Consider the following 17,172-nt stretch of genomic DNA (forward strand, 5'->3'; position numbering starts at 1 on the left):
GACTGCTTCAGGAGCCATAAGAACAGTGATAAAATGATCAACCTACTCCTTTTGTGAAGGCAAAATAGAGTTTGAAGGCTAGAATCTGCCCACAACTCTATCAGAGCAAAGTAAGTGCCTACTTGTCAGTGGAGAAGGACACTTAAAGCTTGTGCCTATATCTTAAGTTTCATTACAAATGTTCAGCAGAAACCTTAAGCCCACATCAGAAAAGAAGGCTGCTTCATTAACCATAGGAACAGTGATTAAAGGATCAATCTACTCACTTTGGGAAGGGAAAATACAAATTTCAAGCAGGAAACCCACAAACGATCAGATTTAAAATAACAAACTCTCAAAAGGCTACCCTCAATGCCAAAACCCAGGATTGAACCAGGGACCTTTAGATCTTCAGTCTAACGCTCTCCCATCTGAGCTATTTCGGACACAAAAAATGCTCCGGGCAAGAATTTTCATTACAAATCACAGCAATATAGCAGTCGGCAAAAGGAGGCACAGAGAAAGCTTGGCATCAAGAAGCAAAGCTAAACAAGGGCTCGTCCGGGATTTGAACCCGGGACCTCTCGCACCCAAAGCGAGAATCATACCCCTAGACCAACGAGCCAAGCCGTGCTGTCTGTTTGCCGTGCCACCGAGAAACATGTGACCACAACACAGTCACCAGCTTCCTCAAGCAGTTCCTTGGGATGGGCCTGTTTGGTCCTGCTCCTCTGTTTAGCCACAATGAGCCCTAGTGTTGGGCTGGTGTCAAAATAAGCACTTATCGATATAAGTACATGCTTATTGCTTAATATTTGAAATGGTGTGAGAGAACTCGACTGGTCTGCATAAATCTCGGACCTGAACCCAGCTGAACACCTTTGTTATGGATTACAGGCTCTGACCAAAACACTCATCACCCAAACCCATCAATGATTTGTTCACAGGGTCACAGTCATTTCAGCACAGAAAAAGTCCTTTGCAAAACTGTTGCAACATAGATGGAAACAAAATTATTTTACATCGTCTGTAAGGTATAGCATTAATATTTGTTTTGATTGGAGAAACTGGAATAGATAAATATGTTCATTTCTTTTTAAAGCCAGTTCTTGAACAGGGGGCCTTCTTACTGTGAGGCAGCTGTGCTCTGTTTGGGGTGGCAACTGTGTCGCCCCAAACATCTTTATTAAAAGGGGCATCCCAACACTTAGTGTAGTTTTAACGTCAAGTAACATCTTAGAAGCCATGTCCTTATCGCATTTTCCAAGTGTTGATCTTAGATTTTAGGAGAAAATTCTGATAAATCATCCGGTAACTAAATTGGACACCATGCATCACTAGCCTGGTTGTATATTTAAGTCTCATAGCTCAGGGCACCTCAGGGTACCTACCCAGTGGCCAGGATGATGTGCCTTTCCCGGCCAGGAGGGAGTAGGACAAATAACCTGGGTCATTTTTCGGGTTGAGTCAATTGTGTTGTTTGAAATCAACTCATCGCTTGTTAAAACAGCAAGCCCTCCGGTAGAAAGCTTAAAGAGTAGGGGGATTGTCTAGGGGTTAACAGACAAAAGATACCCTCGCACACGGTTTCGACCTGACAAGACCAAAGGCGGAGGTGTCGCTGACGTCCTTTGCGGGTTTCTCGTTGACATTCCATTCCTTTCCTGCCAATATTGCCATACACAGCGGCGTTGTGGGTTAAAGCTCCGAGGGACGAGTCTAAAGAGGGGCTCGTCCGGGATTTGAACCCGGGACCTCTCGCACCCTAAGCGAGAATCATACCCCTAGACCAACGAGCCACTCAAAACGTGCCACCCCCCCCCCCCCCCCTGTGAAACATTTTCCCACCCCATAGCAGCCAGCTTCCAAAAAGCCAAAGCATTCACAAGACGGAGGTAAGGGGAATTAGCTCAAATGGTAGAGCGCTCGCTTAGCATGCGAGAGGTAGCGGGATCGATGCCTGCATTCTCCACGTGATTGTGGTTTGTTGTTAATTGCTCTGATGTCACAGACCGGAAGCGTGAAGCTTCACATTGGGTCCACACATGGACGTCTCCGATACGGATGTTATTTCACAAAGCAACGTGGAGCAGGAGCTTAACACTCCAAGAGCATTTTGTTGCCATTCAAAATTGGAATCATTTTCTTTCAATGTTCATTTGTCTTCGCGTCATTTCTGGTAAGTCTTTTTAATGCATTTCATTGTCAGATTGTACACAAGAGCTGTGTGTTTCCTTTGGCCTGTACACATGAGCTGTGTGTTTCCTTTGTCCTAAACGTCAATGCATTTTTCGTTTATTCTATGTTTTCGTAAATGTTTAATTTGCTTCCTTGTAATGTCCTTGTGTTTGCTGAAATTTTGCGACTTGTGAGTTGTTGGCCCACCGCCAGGGTGATCAGAAAAAGTGCTCAATGTTGCTTGAATTAACTCATTTTTGTCTAGAGCCTGAGTGCTCTGGTAAAAAGGCTTAAAGGGCAGGGGGATTGTTTTGGGGTAACAAACACTGTTCCCTTGGATACCCAAAAAGTCTTACAGGTCCCACCGAGATTTGAACTCGGATCGCTGGATTCAGAGTCCAGAGTGCTAACCATTACACCATGGAACCACTCTTTGCGTTAGCGCCTGACCCACTGGGTCACGGAGAAAAGGACACTCGGATAGGGACCTTCAGTTAAACAAACTCTCAAAAGGCTGCCCTCAATGCCGAAACCCGGGATCGAACCAGGGACCTTTAGATCTTCAGTCTAACGCTCTCCCAACTGAGCTATTTCGGCCACAAAAATGATCCGGACAGGAATTTTCATGACAAATCACAGCAATATAGCAGTCGGCAAAAATAGGCACAGAGAAACCTTGGCCCGTACGGGGATTGAACCCGCGACCTTGGCGTTATTAGCACCACGCTCTAACCAACTGAGCTAACCGGCCACGGAACAGCACCTGTCTCTGCCAAGACTGACATGAATGTTTCACAGTGTAGCAGCATCAAGAAGCAAAGCTAAACAAGGGCTCGTCCGGGATTTGAACCCGGGACCTTTCGCACCCAAAGCGAGAATCATACCCCTAGACCAACGAGCCAAGCCGTGCTGTCTGTTTACCGTGCCACCGAGAAACATGTGACCACAACACAGTCACCAGCTTCCTCAAGCAGTTCCTTGGGATGGGCCTGTTTGGTCCTGCTCCTCTGTTTAGCCACAATGAGCCCTAGTGTTGGGCTGGTGTCAAAATAAGCACTTATCGATATAAGTACATGCTTATTGCTTAATATTTGAAATGGTGTGAGAGAACTCGACTGGTCTGCATAAATCTTGGACCTGAACCCAGCTGAACACCTTTGTTATGGATTACAGGCTCTGACCAAAACACTCATCACCCAAACCCATCAATGATTTGTTCACAGGGTCACAGTCATTTCAGCACAGAAAAAGTCCTTTGCAAAACTGTTGCAACATAGATGGAAACAAAATTATTTTACATGGTCTGTAAGGTATAGCATTAATATTTGTTTTGATTGGAGAAACTGGAATAGATAAATATGTTCATTAGGGGTCAAGCACCGAAGGTGCTGAGACACCTATTGTTATTGTCAGTATTATTATTATTATTAGGGGTCAAGCACCGAAGGTGCTGAGACACCTATTGTTATTGTCAGTATTATTATTATTATTTTTCCGCAATGGGAGTCTATGGCAGCCCTATGAACCGTACATAGGAAAATGATGAAATTTGGCACAGTTGTAGAGGTGGTCCTGAAAAGTCAAGTGACCAAAAATGGGGTCTCTAGCACTAACTCTATAGCGCCACCAGCAGTGCAAAAATTCAATGTTCAAATGGTTATAACTGCTGATCCGCTTGATCTATGAAAATTCTACTTAGTACACGTGATTGCTCTCCTCATGTTTGTTGTTTTTAATACCTTACAGTAAAACTCCACCCATTACAGTAGTGGCCATTTTAAAATGTACAGTATTCCGTTTATTCGCTACTCCTTCTTCAAATTTGGTTCAATTGTTTTGAAATTTGGCACAGGTGAACTTTGGAGTGAGCCGCACAGAAATGACCGAACAGAATTTTGATATTTATCTTTATTCAAAAGTAATAAATGCGCAAACTTAACGAGGTTGACGCAAAAATGGTTCTGAAGCTGTAGCTCGGTCATTCTTTGATCAATTGAAATGAAATTCGGTACACTTCATGTGGACCATGAAGTTGGGGTCCATGCCAAATTTGGTGACAGCGCCACCTATGGGTCATGAGATATGAAAATAGGCTATTTTTGCCCATAACTTCTGAACTGTTTGTCAGAAAATTATGATCTTGATGTCTATGGATTGCTTACCTCATGCCGCATCTGTCGATGTGTATTATGCCGGGTTTGAACGAACCGCCTGTCCGCCATTTTGAAATTTCAGATAATTTGTTATCTTTTTTTAACTATTGGACATATCCGCGCAAAAATTAGTAGGGAGCTTCGACATGATGTCCTGAAGGTACCTGGGAACTCAGAGTACAGCGCCACCTAGGGGTTATAAACTATAACAGTTCTTATGGAACTGCTTATAACTTCTGAATACTTTGTCTGATATTAATTTCTTTGTGAAATTGTATTCACTGGTTTATGCCGATTGCAACGATACCTCGTTTGTCATTTTCCAACATTCTGTTCATGTGTTATGGTAAAGCATATGGTAGATGATTTTTTCGCTACTCTTTTTACAAATTTTGTTTATTTTATGCCAAGTACTGCTCGTATAATGTTTGGAGCAATCAGCACAGAAATGACTGAACAGATTTTTGATATTCTGTTCTCTTTCTTAGAAATACCCCTCCAAAGTTGACCGTGCCTGTAACATTGTCTATTTGTCATAGTAAATTAATGTGACTGTATATTACATTGTATAGCATTACTATACAGAATGATCTTTTTGTCTTCAATCTCACTTGAGCTTTTTGATTCTCATATACATTGTATTTCTGTTAGTTCTGCTCTGCACTGTCAGTTCTGCATCTGTAATGATTGGCATATGTCAATCCTTGCAGCACCTAAGCTGTTTTTTGCTTCCCCTTGAGCTGTGTTAACTGAGTTGCGCATCTGGTTAACCACTTGCCATGAGATTCTGAGGTCATGGGTTCGAATCCCATGTGCCGTCATTTTCTGTCTTAACTTTTTTCTCACTTAAGTTTTGTGATTTTCATACTATACATTGTATTTCAGTTATTTGTGCTCTCTGTTGTCATTTCTGCACTTTTGGTAATTGCTGGATATCAATGTTTACAGCTCTAAATCTCTATTCTATAGCTTGGACACACCAACTCAGTGGTTCAATCGTTTGCTCAGTGGCGCATGCGTTAACTGCTGTGCTTTCGGAACATGAGGTCATGGGTTCGAATCCCATGTGCGGTGGTTTTTGTCTTCACTTTTTTTCTCACTTAAGTTTTGTGATTTTCATACAATACATTGTATTTCAGTTATTTGTGCTCTCTGTTGATATTTATTTACGTTTGGTAATTGCTGGATATCAATGTTTACAGCTCTAAATCTCTATTCTATAGCTTGGACACACCAACTCAGTAGTTTAATTGTCTACTCAGTGGCGCATGAGGTTAGTGCTGTGCTTTGGGAACCTGAGGTCATGGGTTCGAATCCCAGCTCTTACTTTCACTTATTGAGATTTCCTTTTGCGTTTCCTTTAACACGTTCTTCTCGACCTGTCTGGTTTTCCACACGTGTTATATTTTTGCCATCTTTACTGTTGTTGCTCCGCACTGCAGTGATCCTGCTCTGCATTTGCTTTGCTTCGGGTTCGGGCTCTGTATTGCGCGCTTTCTGCGCTTTGCACATTTGCTGCGTCGTGTGGTTTTTGCTGTGCTTTGGGTGCTCATTGCGCTGAAGGTGGTTGACCCCGCAATTGCTGCTTGCAGCTATATTTTCTTTTTAAAGCCAGTTCTTGAACAGGGGGCCTTCTTACTGTGAGGCAGCTGTGCTCTGTTTGGGGTGGCAACTGTGTCGCCCCAAACATCTTTATTAAAAGGGGCATCCCAACACTTAGTGTAGTTTTAACGTCAAGTAACATCTTAGAAGCCATGTCCTTATCGCATTTTCCAAGTGTTGATCTTAGATTTTAGGAGAAAATTCTGATAAATCATCCGGTAACTAAATTGGACACCATGCATCACTAGCCTGGTTGTATATTTAAGTCTCATAGCTCAGAGCACCTCAGGGTACCTACCCAGTGGCCAGGATGATGTGCCTTTCCCGGCCAGGAGGGAGTAGGACAAATAACCTGGGTCATTTTTCGGGTTGAGTCAATTGTGTTGTTTGAAATCAACTCATCGCTTGTTAAAACAGCAAGCCCTCCGGTAGAAAGCTTAAAGAGTAGGGGGATCGTCTAGGGGTTAACAGACAAAAGATACCCTCTCACACGGTTTCGACCTGACAAGACCAAAGGCGGAGGTGTCGCTGACGTCCTTTGCGGGTTTCTCGTTGACATTCCATTCCTTTCCTGCCAATATTGCCATACACAGCGGCGTTGTGGGTTAAAGCTCCGAGGGACGAGTCTAAAGAGGGGCTCGTCCGGGATTTGAACCCGGGACCTCTCGCACCCTAAGCGAGAAACATACCCCTAGACCAACGAGCCACTCAAAACGTGCCACCCCCGCCCCCCTGTGAAACATTTTCCCACCCCATAGCAGCCAGCTTCCAAAAAGCCAAAGCATTCACAAGACGGAGGTAAGGGGAATTAGCTCAAATGGTAGAGCGCTCGCTGCGCAAAGGAAGGGGCCCAATCTTTGCGCCCCCGCACGCAAGCGAAACAGACGCAAAATGCGGTTACACGGCGTCAGATTTCGCCTGTAACAATATTCAGGATATTTTCCTGTGCGTTATGTCATGTTACAGTAGTTTTAGTTATATGTGAAACAAGTCACCCTCCGCGGGCTGGACTCGAACCCATGGTCTGCGTGACGAACTATCCAACAAATTCTTACAAAAAATGTACTGTAGTAAAACCATGGTTACCACAAATTAAACATGGTTTTGCTAATAGTAAACAATACACCAAAAAGCATGGTTACTACGCTTTTACCACAAAAAAAACATGGTTAATTTAACTACGCTACTATTTAGTTATCTATATGGCATATCATTATATTGATTTATATTTATTACTTTGTGTATATTATTTTTTTTAAAAGAACATTACCTGCTTATATAAAAAGGAATAAAAACCATACTACACTTTTACCACAAAAAATATGGTTGATTTAACTATGCCTCTATTATCTATGATCATTATATTGGTTGATATTAATAATTTTGTGTATATTATTATTTAAAAGAATATTAGTTGTTTATGTTTATATAAAAATTAATAAAAAGCATGGTTACTACACTTTTACCACAAAAAACATGGTTCATTTAACTGTGCCTCTATTAGTTATCTACTATGACATATCATTATATTGATTGATATTCATTATTTTGTGTTTTTTCTTTTTTTATAGAATATTACGTGTTTATAAGGTAATGTAAGTAAGGTCAATTTGTATGTTTTTTATGTTTATATAAAAATGTTTCTTTAAAGATGTGTTTTTGTGTGGGATATGATTTGATTGATATGATTTATCAGATTTATTTATCAGATCCACAGACACTTCAGATGTAAAATGTTTTATTAAAATAAATACACACAAATATTGAAATGATCACAGCACACACACGCACACATATGTACAATATATACAGGAAAGATGTTATTTATTGAGGTGGTGGAGTTTGACATGTTTCTTGCTGGCGCTGCTCTGCCAACCATTCCTCTAAAGATTTGCCATTTGAGGCACGCAAGCAAAATGTGGCATTACCATATCGGCTATGGCCAAACTCTTTCGTTTTGGGCTGCCCACATTTGCTGCACGTGTTAAAAGTAACCCCTCGCACATACTTCCTCTTCTGGACACCACTTTCATTCTCCATAGCCCGTCGGCGCCTGTTCCTTTGCGTGTAACGGGACACAGGTGCAGCAGACGCCGGAGCAGGCGGAGCTGGGACTGCACTGGATGTCGAAGCACCAGAAGGTGGAATCACCACTGACACAGTCATGTCTGGATTAAAGACTACCGTGCCAAACGACAACCCCGGTGCTAAAATGTGCTTCACAACTCCTGATGCTGTGGGGGCGGGTGCGATGGGTGCTAAAATGTGCTGCATAACTCCTGATGCTGTGGGGGCAGGTGCGATGGGCTGCACAACTCCTGATGCTGTGGGGGCGGATGCAATGGGAAACTCCCTGGTGGCAGCAGCTGGCTTTCGACCTGGTCGCAGAAGAGGAGCCTGTCCTTCACGATTTGGTGGAAGGAAAAATTGATGTTTTGGGCCTGATGTCGATGGCACTTCATTCAATTTTTCCCTCGGTGGAGGCAGGTGCGTATCAGCCACAGCAATTGGGTTAGATGGAGTCAGACCCTGACCGAGGACGCCCATTTCCTGTCTATTCTTCCACTTACGAAACCTGAAAAAATTAATTTTTATTATATATATGTATGTCAGTATTCAGTTAATTTGAAGCGAATGATGTGCCATGCTTACCACTGAGTGAGTGTCCTATGGTTTATCTCAAACAGCTGGATCGTTGTTTCATCCATCAGAGTGGGATTGTTAAGCACCAACTCTCGGATGTGGTGGTAATCTGAAAGAACTTTAGACCACCTGGGGGTGCAAACTCCATCTTTCTTGGTTGGCGACTTGTGTAAAGCACACAACTTCATACAAATGGTATTAACCAAGCGGTTGGCGTCGGGCCACTGCGCTGGACCCCCAGGATGTCCAATCAGACACCGTTTCACACTCTCCACACCTGGTGTGACTCCAGACCGCTTCGGTGCCTTATAGCGCCCCTGTGTCAGCTGAGGCTGATGTCGAGGCTGATAGTTGATCCGCTGCTTATCGAAATCTAGGAGAGCTGTCCACAGCTGGATGGCCTCTGTCACCTGCTGGTCAGTAAGGTAAGGAGCCTCATGAAGACCCACCAGGTAACCAGCCAAATCCTGGACCTTGTCCCACCCAGCGATGCCATCGGGTCCAATGACTGCTCCCTAGTAAATGCAGATTTATGTTAATTTATGTGGAGTAAAACGAGATTAAAATGAGGTTTTTTTTTCAATTGCTAACAAGCATTGTTTAAGTTCAATACTAAGGGGGCATTTAAAAACTGTACACAGTCGAAACCTGTCACAGCAGGAACAAGTAACTAACCCAACAGGGTTGGACTTCTCATTAATGTCACTGTGCTGTAATGAGGTTAATATGATCCATCAGTTCAATGCATTCAATATCCACATCTTCCAAAATTCTTCTGTCATTTATGCTTTACCACTTGCAAAACACAATGTATTATGTATACTATCTACATTTCTCAAATGCTAACACACTGCTTTTGAAATTGTTATAAACATTTTCGAAAGAATAATGGCAAATTGAATCCATTTCTTTAGTAATTGTTTTAAAATATAGAAAATTGTAGCAGAAAATAAAATAGTAATCATTCTAAGCTAATTGCAGTTTTACTTGAAAGCCAACCCAGGTGTTCTGCTCTAGTCTCATTACCATGATTTACAGTATTAGAAGGGGATATCTTGGAACTTATTTAGCAATTTTGCAATATGGATAAAAGAAGACAGGTTGGTAAGGAAAGTAGATTGGTTCAGAGAGGGAGAGTATGTGGAGGAATGCTTGTTAGCAATTGAAAAAAAGACCTTAGAGTGTCTTACCTGAGCCTCGTCGGAAATACTGCTTCCAGTGTCAGATGACTGTGACAGTACTGAAGGGGCAGGGGCAAGATGCTGTTGTTCTCCACCAGGAGATGATGATGTGGACGGCTCAGCCAGTGACACATCAGCCATCGATGCTGGGGACTGATGCAGAGGCAAAGATGAGGGGCTGTTTTCAAGATCACGGCAAGGGTCATCCTCATACAGCACTGGAACTGTGATGTCCTCCATGATCTCTTCCTCAAACCCCTCATCTTGCAGGTCCTGATCATCAACTTCCTCCACCAGCCTGTCTTCCTCCTCTGGGTTCTGGAGCACTGGAGTAAGTGTTTTGCCAGTCTGGCTGTAAAGGTACTCCATTCCTAGCAATTCACCTACAAGGATAAAAAAGTGTTGTTAATCATTTGTCTAGTCTAGTACATTAAAAGCTAAATAGATAACTTAGTAGAATATTACAAAAGAACAAATTATTGAATTTCTTGCCTGTATATGCTCCAGGAGGGCGATAGCGCTCATCCCAGGGCTTTCCGAAGACAGTTCGGGAAAGCTTGTCCACAGCCTCTTTCATGGCACTGCCATATGTCCGGATGGAGGACGCTCCTTTTATGGCATCTTCCATCCTGTCATCATTCCAGCGCATCAAGCCCTCAAGAAGATAGGCCTGAAAATGTGAATCACTGGCACTGGTTCCTAAAAGTCAGATAAACAAAAATGGTTATATGTGTCACACATGTACAAGATATGTGCTGCACATGAGGTGCTATGTAACTACATAAACAATTATTGGTATTATAACCAGAGTTACTAGTGACTGGCAAGACAGCTTTGTCAATGCTTATGACATCAGAAAAGAACTGTGATATTACTGTAGAGTGTGAAATTTATTGATGTGACATTACTTTAAAAAAAATTTCATCCATATGTATGTAATACCTGGAATAAAACGGTTTAGGTGGAGGTGGAATGACTCCAAAGAGGTAGAGCCACGGGCACATCTGTAGCAGCACAGCTCCACACTGCCTTTCTTCAGTGTCCCTGTCTTCATGTAGAGGGGAAAGTTCTCTGGGTCTTGGATACACTGTACGTGCTTCCGCTGTTCTTTCCATATCTGCTGGATCCGTTCATGGTCCAGCAGAGGAACTCCCAGAGTGTCTTTACCACTCGCACTGTCAAACAGATCAACCAGAGATCCAATTAATCTGGTGGTCTCCTCCACACCCCTGGTCCTCCTCCGGCAGTGCAGTGCCAACTCTCTCCGGGTAATGCGGGAACTCAGCGCCTTTCCTGAGATGTGGCCGGCCTTCTTTGCTGCCAGCTCACCCTCCTTTGCACGGTGAAGAGCAGCCACATCATCTGAATCCCACTGAAAGATGCACATGGACAGACGTGCCATGAAGGTCCCGTAGAGCGGATGAGCCTCTGTCGTGACACCTGCAGCAAATCGCCGCATGAAATGCCAGATGTCAAGGCGCACTTCAAGCTCATCCCACTCCGAAAACATGACCTTCACCTGAGACTTGCCATGAAGACTGCAGCAATCTCTGTCCACGTACATCACTTTCGGGGCTGCCTCTCCTGCCTCCCGGTAGCGTTTCATTAGGCCAGCTGCCATAGGGTGCAGTCCATGTCCCTCTGCGGCTGTCAGCACAGAGACAAGGACTTGGCCGTGTTCGTTTCCTACATTTGTGCACCAGGCAGCTGTTCCTGCAGCAGCACCGGCAAGTTTCTTTGTGACCTATTGCAAAAAAATAAAATAATTAATTGTTTATTATGTATACACACTTTTCCATATGGCAAATTTCTGGAAACAGGGATGTGTTACCTTCTTTGTGGAGTCCATCTTTAGAACACAGCCCAAGACAGATGTAATTTTGGCTTTGACCTCGTGCAGTCGGCCCAGAACATCCCTGGCGTACACGGCTAACAGCCACTTAGGTTTAGGTAGGGCAGGTAAAGAGGGAGGCTCGGCAAACACAGGTGGCTGCACAAGGAAGGACCTTGTAAATGGTTCACAGGCAGTCAGGTACTGAAGGACACGCTGTGTCCATGCCTCACTGTGTTGTTCCATGAGCTTCTTGTACAGCTGTGTCACGCTGTTGCCCTGTGTCCTCTCCCTCATCATCCTCAGCACCCGGTTGTCACATGAGTATCTAAAAAACAACAGTATAATCATGCAAATGCTTTATTTGGTAAAAAGAATCACAAATTAAAGTGCCTAATAATGAATGATTGCCATTATGAATTACCTGTATGTCAGCAAAGCTGGAAACTGACTGCGGTGGCCCATATCCAGTTGCCCCAAAATGTCCTCGGACCAGGCGGGATATTTCTTTTTGCAGCGTTTGCACTCCAGATACTCAGTGGCAAGATCATACCAACCGTCGATGTCCAAGACTTTGCGCACGGTACGGTAAAGTCCTGTGGCTGTTAGTTTGTGCTTATCACAGTCTGGTCGAACACAGACAAGAGGAAATCGCCACATCTTGAGCGGCATCCATAAGAAAAGGGGCCGACAGAAGAAGAGGTCAGGTGAGGCGGGCGGCTGAGTGTGAATTAAAGGGACCTGAGGAGGATACCACCAAAGCTTCAGTTGGGACACTAGTTCTGGCTTGCCGGTTCGCGGGTTGGCCTTAAATAGTGTGTTCCGTATCCACTCATGCTGGAAAGGTGGAAGATGATCTTTCCAGTGAACTGGAAGCTCAGCTGGTGGTGGATGATGTGGAAGACCTGGTGCTTTTGCTGTTTCCGCTGATGGAGACGGACCAGAACAGGTCTCTGAGTGAATTAAAACAAAAACAATATAAGGATGAATGTTGCATTTCATAGTAAAATACCACAAAGCAGCCCACAAACAGTCTGCGAAGCAGAATTTTGGACAAGTATTAATAATTATTAGGATTAGATTTAGGAATAACAGTGAGGAAAATGGTACTAGTGTTAAGAAGCAAAGAACCCAGTGTACACTTTATTAATGTAAGATCCCAGCAAGCAATTTTGACTAAAATAAGGCAGAATTTGGGCTGCTCATGAAAGTCTAACAGATGTCTAACCATAGCACACAAATAGATGATACAAGAAATATAAAAGAAATGAAAGCAAACACCTTGAACACCTGTTGACTTTGCTTACATAATGGAATATCATACATCTCAAAGTTATTTAGGCAAGAACAGCATAAAAATGTATTCAAGGTTATTTTAGGGTAGAAGTGGATTAATCATAGCTGGACTACATTGGGTTTCGGTTTTTGCTTGCTGGGATAAAATGTTGATGTGTAAATTAGATAGAATGGAGCAAGGATATGAGGCGTGGAGAATTCAGTATAAATGAATGATGCCCACAGACATGAAGCATGCACACAGACACATTAAGGAAAAGATGTTCCTCTAATAATTACAACAATGATCCCAACCATCCTGTCTGCTAAGGTGGAGCTAAAGAGTGAGTGAGAAGTGCAAGCGGTGTGAAAAAGTTATGCAGTGATTGTTTAACAACGGGTACGTTCGGAAACCCAAATACACTGACACCTTTAAACATCCTTACGGTTTCGAAGAAATGCGCTCAAAGCATACATCCAGCTTGAGGCAAGATCTGACATAATTCTGTATTGTAAACAAAAAATTGTTAAAAATGTTGATTATTTAAAAAAAAAATGTTCTGCTTTTGCGTTTTCACAAAAACATTCTTATAATATTTGCATGTGTGTCATATGCCACACCTGTATTTAGCTGTGCTTCACATTGTGATGCAGCAAATACCAGTTCCTCATCATCATCATCTTCAGCAGGGGAAACGGAAGTGCCTGGAGCACAAATAATAATAAAAATGTTATTATGTTATGTTGTTCACCGTAAACTTATGAGACAAATGTAGGTAAGATGGTGCTTACTAGTAGTGAAAAGCTGCCTTCGGGTCAAATGTGTGACTGGGGGTTCTGCTGCTGGAGGAGGTAAAGTGGACTGCAGCAATGGATCTGGAAACAAAAAACAAATTTGCCATACTGATAAATAAATACATGTAAAACTGCTGTAAGGAAAATTCAATATTCACACAGTCCTACTCACAGTGTTTCACTGGTGACATGAGTTTTCTCGCCAGGTGTGAAGGAGACAAATGTTTGCCACGCGTCAACAGTGCTTTCACAGTGGCGCTCTGGTGTACACCAGTTTTGATGGCTGCGGGTGGAGGTACAGAAGAACTGGGGGTTGCAGGTGGAGGTGCAGAGGCACTGGAGGTTGCACGTGGATGTACAGAGGAACTGGAGGTTGCAGGTGGAGGTGCAGGCTGGCATACACGGGTGCCCACAGCAGAAGCCTGTCTTTTCAAGACATACGTCTTGAAAATGGCCATGTTGGTGTTGGGATTTGCCTTTATCAGGTACCTGATGAGGGCTTGGGCCTGCTTGCTCTGGTCCTCATAAACATCCTTCATGGACCGGCCCTGGAAGTCACCAAACTCCACCATCAAGCAGCCTTGGTCTCCAGTTGCATGGGCTTCTGCTTGCATTTCCTGCTTTCTCTTATACTTCTCCACTTCTTCTGCCATCTCTCTTATAAGAGAAGTATACTGCAGGTACAGCTGTTTGTTTTCTGACAGCGGGTTTGGATGGGCTTTCTCACTGGAACTGCTAAGCACCAAATACACTGCATACCCCAGAGAGTTTTCCAGGAGCCATCTAAATTGCTGGCCCTGGTACTTCCCAAACTGAAGTTTGCAGTGAGCGAGAACTAAAAACTGGTCACTGGGGTCTCCACCATTTGTGCTGACAAAAGCTCTAGCCTCTGCCAGCACCTCCTCTTTACTTTTGGCCCTTCCGGACTCAAGCTTTTCTAGGCACTTTGCCTCTGCTGATGGTGCCATGAGGAGTCGGCTTGATGTTGCCGATTGCCGTTGAAAAACAGGATACGCATACATTTTCTGAAATGAAAATTAGGAAGAGACTATTACCTCTAGCAATCTGACGTTAATTGTGTAATGGTAATTTAATAAGCTACATGTAAACCATATTACTGTGGTAATAAATATGGCTATGACCATAAACTGGCTTGCTGATGAGTTTTCTAAAGGGGAAGGAATCTCGGATACCGTATATAAAATATGTCAATATAAGTGAAATATTACGTCTGAAATTTACTTCTATTTCCAAAGCTGTAAACATCACCATTCTAGGGGCCTAGAAGAATCTAAAAAACAAGCCTTGTGCATGATAGAGAATAATACTAAGTAATTTAAAGTTGGTTTGATACCTTTAGGCCAAACAGTATTGTAGTTTATGTGTTTATGCATATCTGACGTACGTTACTGCAGTAAAGTTGATTTTATATTTGATATTCATTTAAATAATAATAATTCGTTTGACTCTAGCATTTGCTGTTTTTATTTAATCAATTAAATAATTTATCAATACGACCCAATGGCAGAAGGATGACAATTTTTTCCTAATAATATCCTTTCATAGCTCATAAAAGACATATTACCCCAAAAGGGTCCTTGCGCTATGAAATGGATATTTTAGGAACGTTTATCTTTCATCCTCCTGTCATGAGGATATTGTTACATATCATTTATAAAACCACAGTTATCTCTTATTGTTTTGGACTGAAAACCGAGAGTTAAACTTTAATGAGTATGAAGCCGAATGTCTAATGAATGTCATGACATTTGCAAACGTTAAACTAACGTGAACTTAACCACCGTGTTAAACTGCACAGAAGAAAACATGTCCAATACATGCTAGACAGCTATATAGGCAAGTTTAATTTTCCAAACATATACACATTATATTAACAAATAATGACCGAAATTTAATAACGAAGTAAACAAGACTTACCTATCGCTAACTCAAAGATGATAATAATAGCTGCCGGTGATTGGTTAAAAAGTTTACCTCAGGAGAGAAACGCGATTGGTCAAAAGTGAGCCTCAGGAGAGGAACGCGCGATTGGTCCAAAGTAAGCCATGGGAGTGAAACGCGATTGGTCAAAAGTAAGCCACAGAAGAGAAACGTGATTCGTCAAAAGTAAGCCACAGGGAGAAACGTGATTGGTCAAAAGTAAGCCACAGGAAGAAACGTGATTGGTCAAAAGTAAGCCACAGGAAGAAACGTGATTGGCTTATGCGGGCTTACTTTGGCTCACTCGGTGGGAAGCAGTAGGCACAAGCGAGAGGTAGCGGGATCGATGCCCGCATTCTCCACGTGATTGTGGTTTGTTGTTAATTGCTCTGATGTCACAGACCGGAAGCGTGAAGCTTCACATTGGGTCCACACATGGACGTCTCCGATACGGATGTTATTTCACAAAGCAACGTGGAGCAGGAGCTTAACACTCCAAGAGCATTTTGTTGCCATTTAAAATTGGAATCATTTTCTTTCAATGTTCATTTGTCTTCGCGTCATTTCTGGTAAGTCTTTTTAATGCATTTCATTGTCAGATTGTACACAAGAGCTGTGTGTTTCCTTTGGCCTGTACACATGAGCTGTGTGTTTCCTTTGTCCTAAACGTCAATGCATTTTTCGTTTATTCTATGTTTTCGTAAATGTTTAATTTGCTTCCTTGTAATGTCCTTGTGTTTGCTGAAATTTTGCGACTTGTGAGTTGTTGGCCCACCGCCAGGGTGATCAGAAAAAGTGCTCAATGTTGCTTGAATTAACTCATTTTTGTCTAGAGCCTGAGTGCTCTGGTAAAAAGGCTTAAAGGGCAGGGGGATTGTTTTGGGGTAACAAACACTGTTCCCTTGGATACCCAAAAAGTCTTACAGGTCCCACCGAGATTTGAACTCGGATCGCTGGATTCAGAGTCCAGAGTGCTAACCATTAGACCATGGAACCACTCTTTGCGTTAGCGCCTGACCCACTGGGTCACGGAGAAAAGGACACTCGGATAGGGACCTTCAGTTAAACAAACTCTCAAAAGGCTGCCCTCAATGCCGAAACCCGGGATCGAACCAGGGACCTTTAGATCTTCAGTCTAACGCTCTCCCAACTGAGCTATTTCGGCCACAAAAATGATCCGGACAGGAATTTTCATGACAAATCACAGCAATATAGCAGTCGGCAAAAATAGGCACAGAGAAACCTTGGCCCGTACGGGGATTGAACCCGCGACCTTGGCGTTATTAGCACCACGCTCTAACCAACTGAGCTAACCGGCCACGGAACAGCACCTGTCTCTGCCAAGACTGACATGAATGTTTCACAGTGTAGCAGCATCAAGAAGCAAAGCTAAACAAGGGCTCGTCCGGGATTTGAACCCGGGAACTCTCGCACCCAAAGCGAGAATCATACCCCTAGACCAACGAGCCAAGCCGTGCTGTCTGTTTGCCGTGCCACCGAGAAACATGTGACCACAACACAGTCACCAGCTTCCTCAAGCAGTTCCTTGGGATGGGCCTGTTTGGTCCTGCTCCTCTGTTTAGCCACAATGAGC

At 43.1% G+C, this 17,172-nt stretch overlaps 1 protein-coding gene and 10 non-coding genes across 11 annotated transcripts; all 11 read right to left on the reverse strand.

Annotated features, from left to right (window-relative positions):
• Window positions 1-532: 532 nt before the first annotated feature.
• trnap-ugg (transfer RNA proline (anticodon UGG)) lies at window positions 533-604 on the reverse strand. The gene has a single exon. It is a non-coding gene; the product is annotated as a tRNA-Pro (tRNA).
• A 1,102-nt stretch (window positions 605-1,706) lies between these two features.
• trnap-agg (transfer RNA proline (anticodon AGG)) lies at window positions 1,707-1,778 on the reverse strand. Its single transcript has one exon. It is a non-coding gene; the product is annotated as a tRNA-Pro (tRNA).
• A 735-nt stretch (window positions 1,779-2,513) lies between these two features.
• Window positions 2,514-2,585, reverse strand: trnaq-cug (transfer RNA glutamine (anticodon CUG)). Its single transcript has one exon. It is a non-coding gene; the product is annotated as a tRNA-Gln (tRNA).
• A 96-nt stretch (window positions 2,586-2,681) lies between these two features.
• On the reverse strand, window positions 2,682-2,754 carry trnaf-gaa (transfer RNA phenylalanine (anticodon GAA)). Its single transcript has one exon. It is a non-coding gene; the product is annotated as a tRNA-Phe (tRNA).
• Window positions 2,755-2,834: 80 nt separating this feature from the next.
• trnai-aau (transfer RNA isoleucine (anticodon AAU)) lies at window positions 2,835-2,908 on the reverse strand. Its single transcript has one exon. It is a non-coding gene; the product is annotated as a tRNA-Ile (tRNA).
• A 78-nt stretch (window positions 2,909-2,986) lies between these two features.
• trnap-ugg (transfer RNA proline (anticodon UGG)) lies at window positions 2,987-3,058 on the reverse strand. The gene has a single exon. It is a non-coding gene; the product is annotated as a tRNA-Pro (tRNA).
• A 4,575-nt stretch (window positions 3,059-7,633) lies between these two features.
• LOC141351451 (uncharacterized) lies at window positions 7,634-13,558 on the reverse strand. Its single transcript, XM_073858231.1, has 8 exons — window positions 13,464-13,558; window positions 11,992-12,520; window positions 11,568-11,895; window positions 10,679-11,480; window positions 10,229-10,435; window positions 9,746-10,119; window positions 8,565-9,070; window positions 7,634-8,487 (listed from the first exon to the last, which is right to left on the reverse strand). The coding sequence occupies exons 2-8, from the start codon at window positions 12,237-12,239 to the stop codon at window positions 7,737-7,739; spliced, it is 3,216 nt and encodes a 1,071-aa protein (XP_073714332.1). The 5' UTR covers window positions 12,240-12,520; window positions 13,464-13,558; the 3' UTR covers window positions 7,634-7,736.
• Window positions 13,559-16,502: 2,944 nt separating this feature from the next.
• trnaq-cug (transfer RNA glutamine (anticodon CUG)) lies at window positions 16,503-16,574 on the reverse strand. The gene has a single exon. It is a non-coding gene; the product is annotated as a tRNA-Gln (tRNA).
• Window positions 16,575-16,670: 96 nt separating this feature from the next.
• On the reverse strand, window positions 16,671-16,743 carry trnaf-gaa (transfer RNA phenylalanine (anticodon GAA)). The gene has a single exon. It is a non-coding gene; the product is annotated as a tRNA-Phe (tRNA).
• An 80-nt stretch (window positions 16,744-16,823) lies between these two features.
• Window positions 16,824-16,897, reverse strand: trnai-aau (transfer RNA isoleucine (anticodon AAU)). The gene has a single exon. It is a non-coding gene; the product is annotated as a tRNA-Ile (tRNA).
• Window positions 16,898-16,975: 78 nt separating this feature from the next.
• Window positions 16,976-17,047, reverse strand: trnap-ugg (transfer RNA proline (anticodon UGG)). Its single transcript has one exon. It is a non-coding gene; the product is annotated as a tRNA-Pro (tRNA).
• Between the last annotated feature and the right edge of the window lie 125 nt (window positions 17,048-17,172).

Source organism: Misgurnus anguillicaudatus, chromosome 20 (genome assembly GCF_027580225.2).
Source record: "Misgurnus anguillicaudatus chromosome 20, ASM2758022v2, whole genome shotgun sequence".
NCBI lineage: Eukaryota > Metazoa > Chordata > Actinopteri > Cypriniformes > Cobitidae > Misgurnus > Misgurnus anguillicaudatus.

Coding starts and splice junctions, on each gene's coding strand:
- LOC141351451 (XM_073858231.1), bottom strand. CDS start 12,239: ATGCCGCTCAAGATGTGGCGATTTCCTCTTGTCTGTGTTCGACCAGAC. Junction 10,436..10,678: donor CCTAAACCGTTTTATTCCAG/GTATTACATACA, acceptor TCTGACTTTTAG/GAACCAGTGCCAGTGATTCA. Junction 9,071..9,745: donor GTATTTCCGACGAGGCTCAG/GTAAGACACTCT, acceptor TGCATTTACTAG/GGAGCAGTCATTGGACCCGA.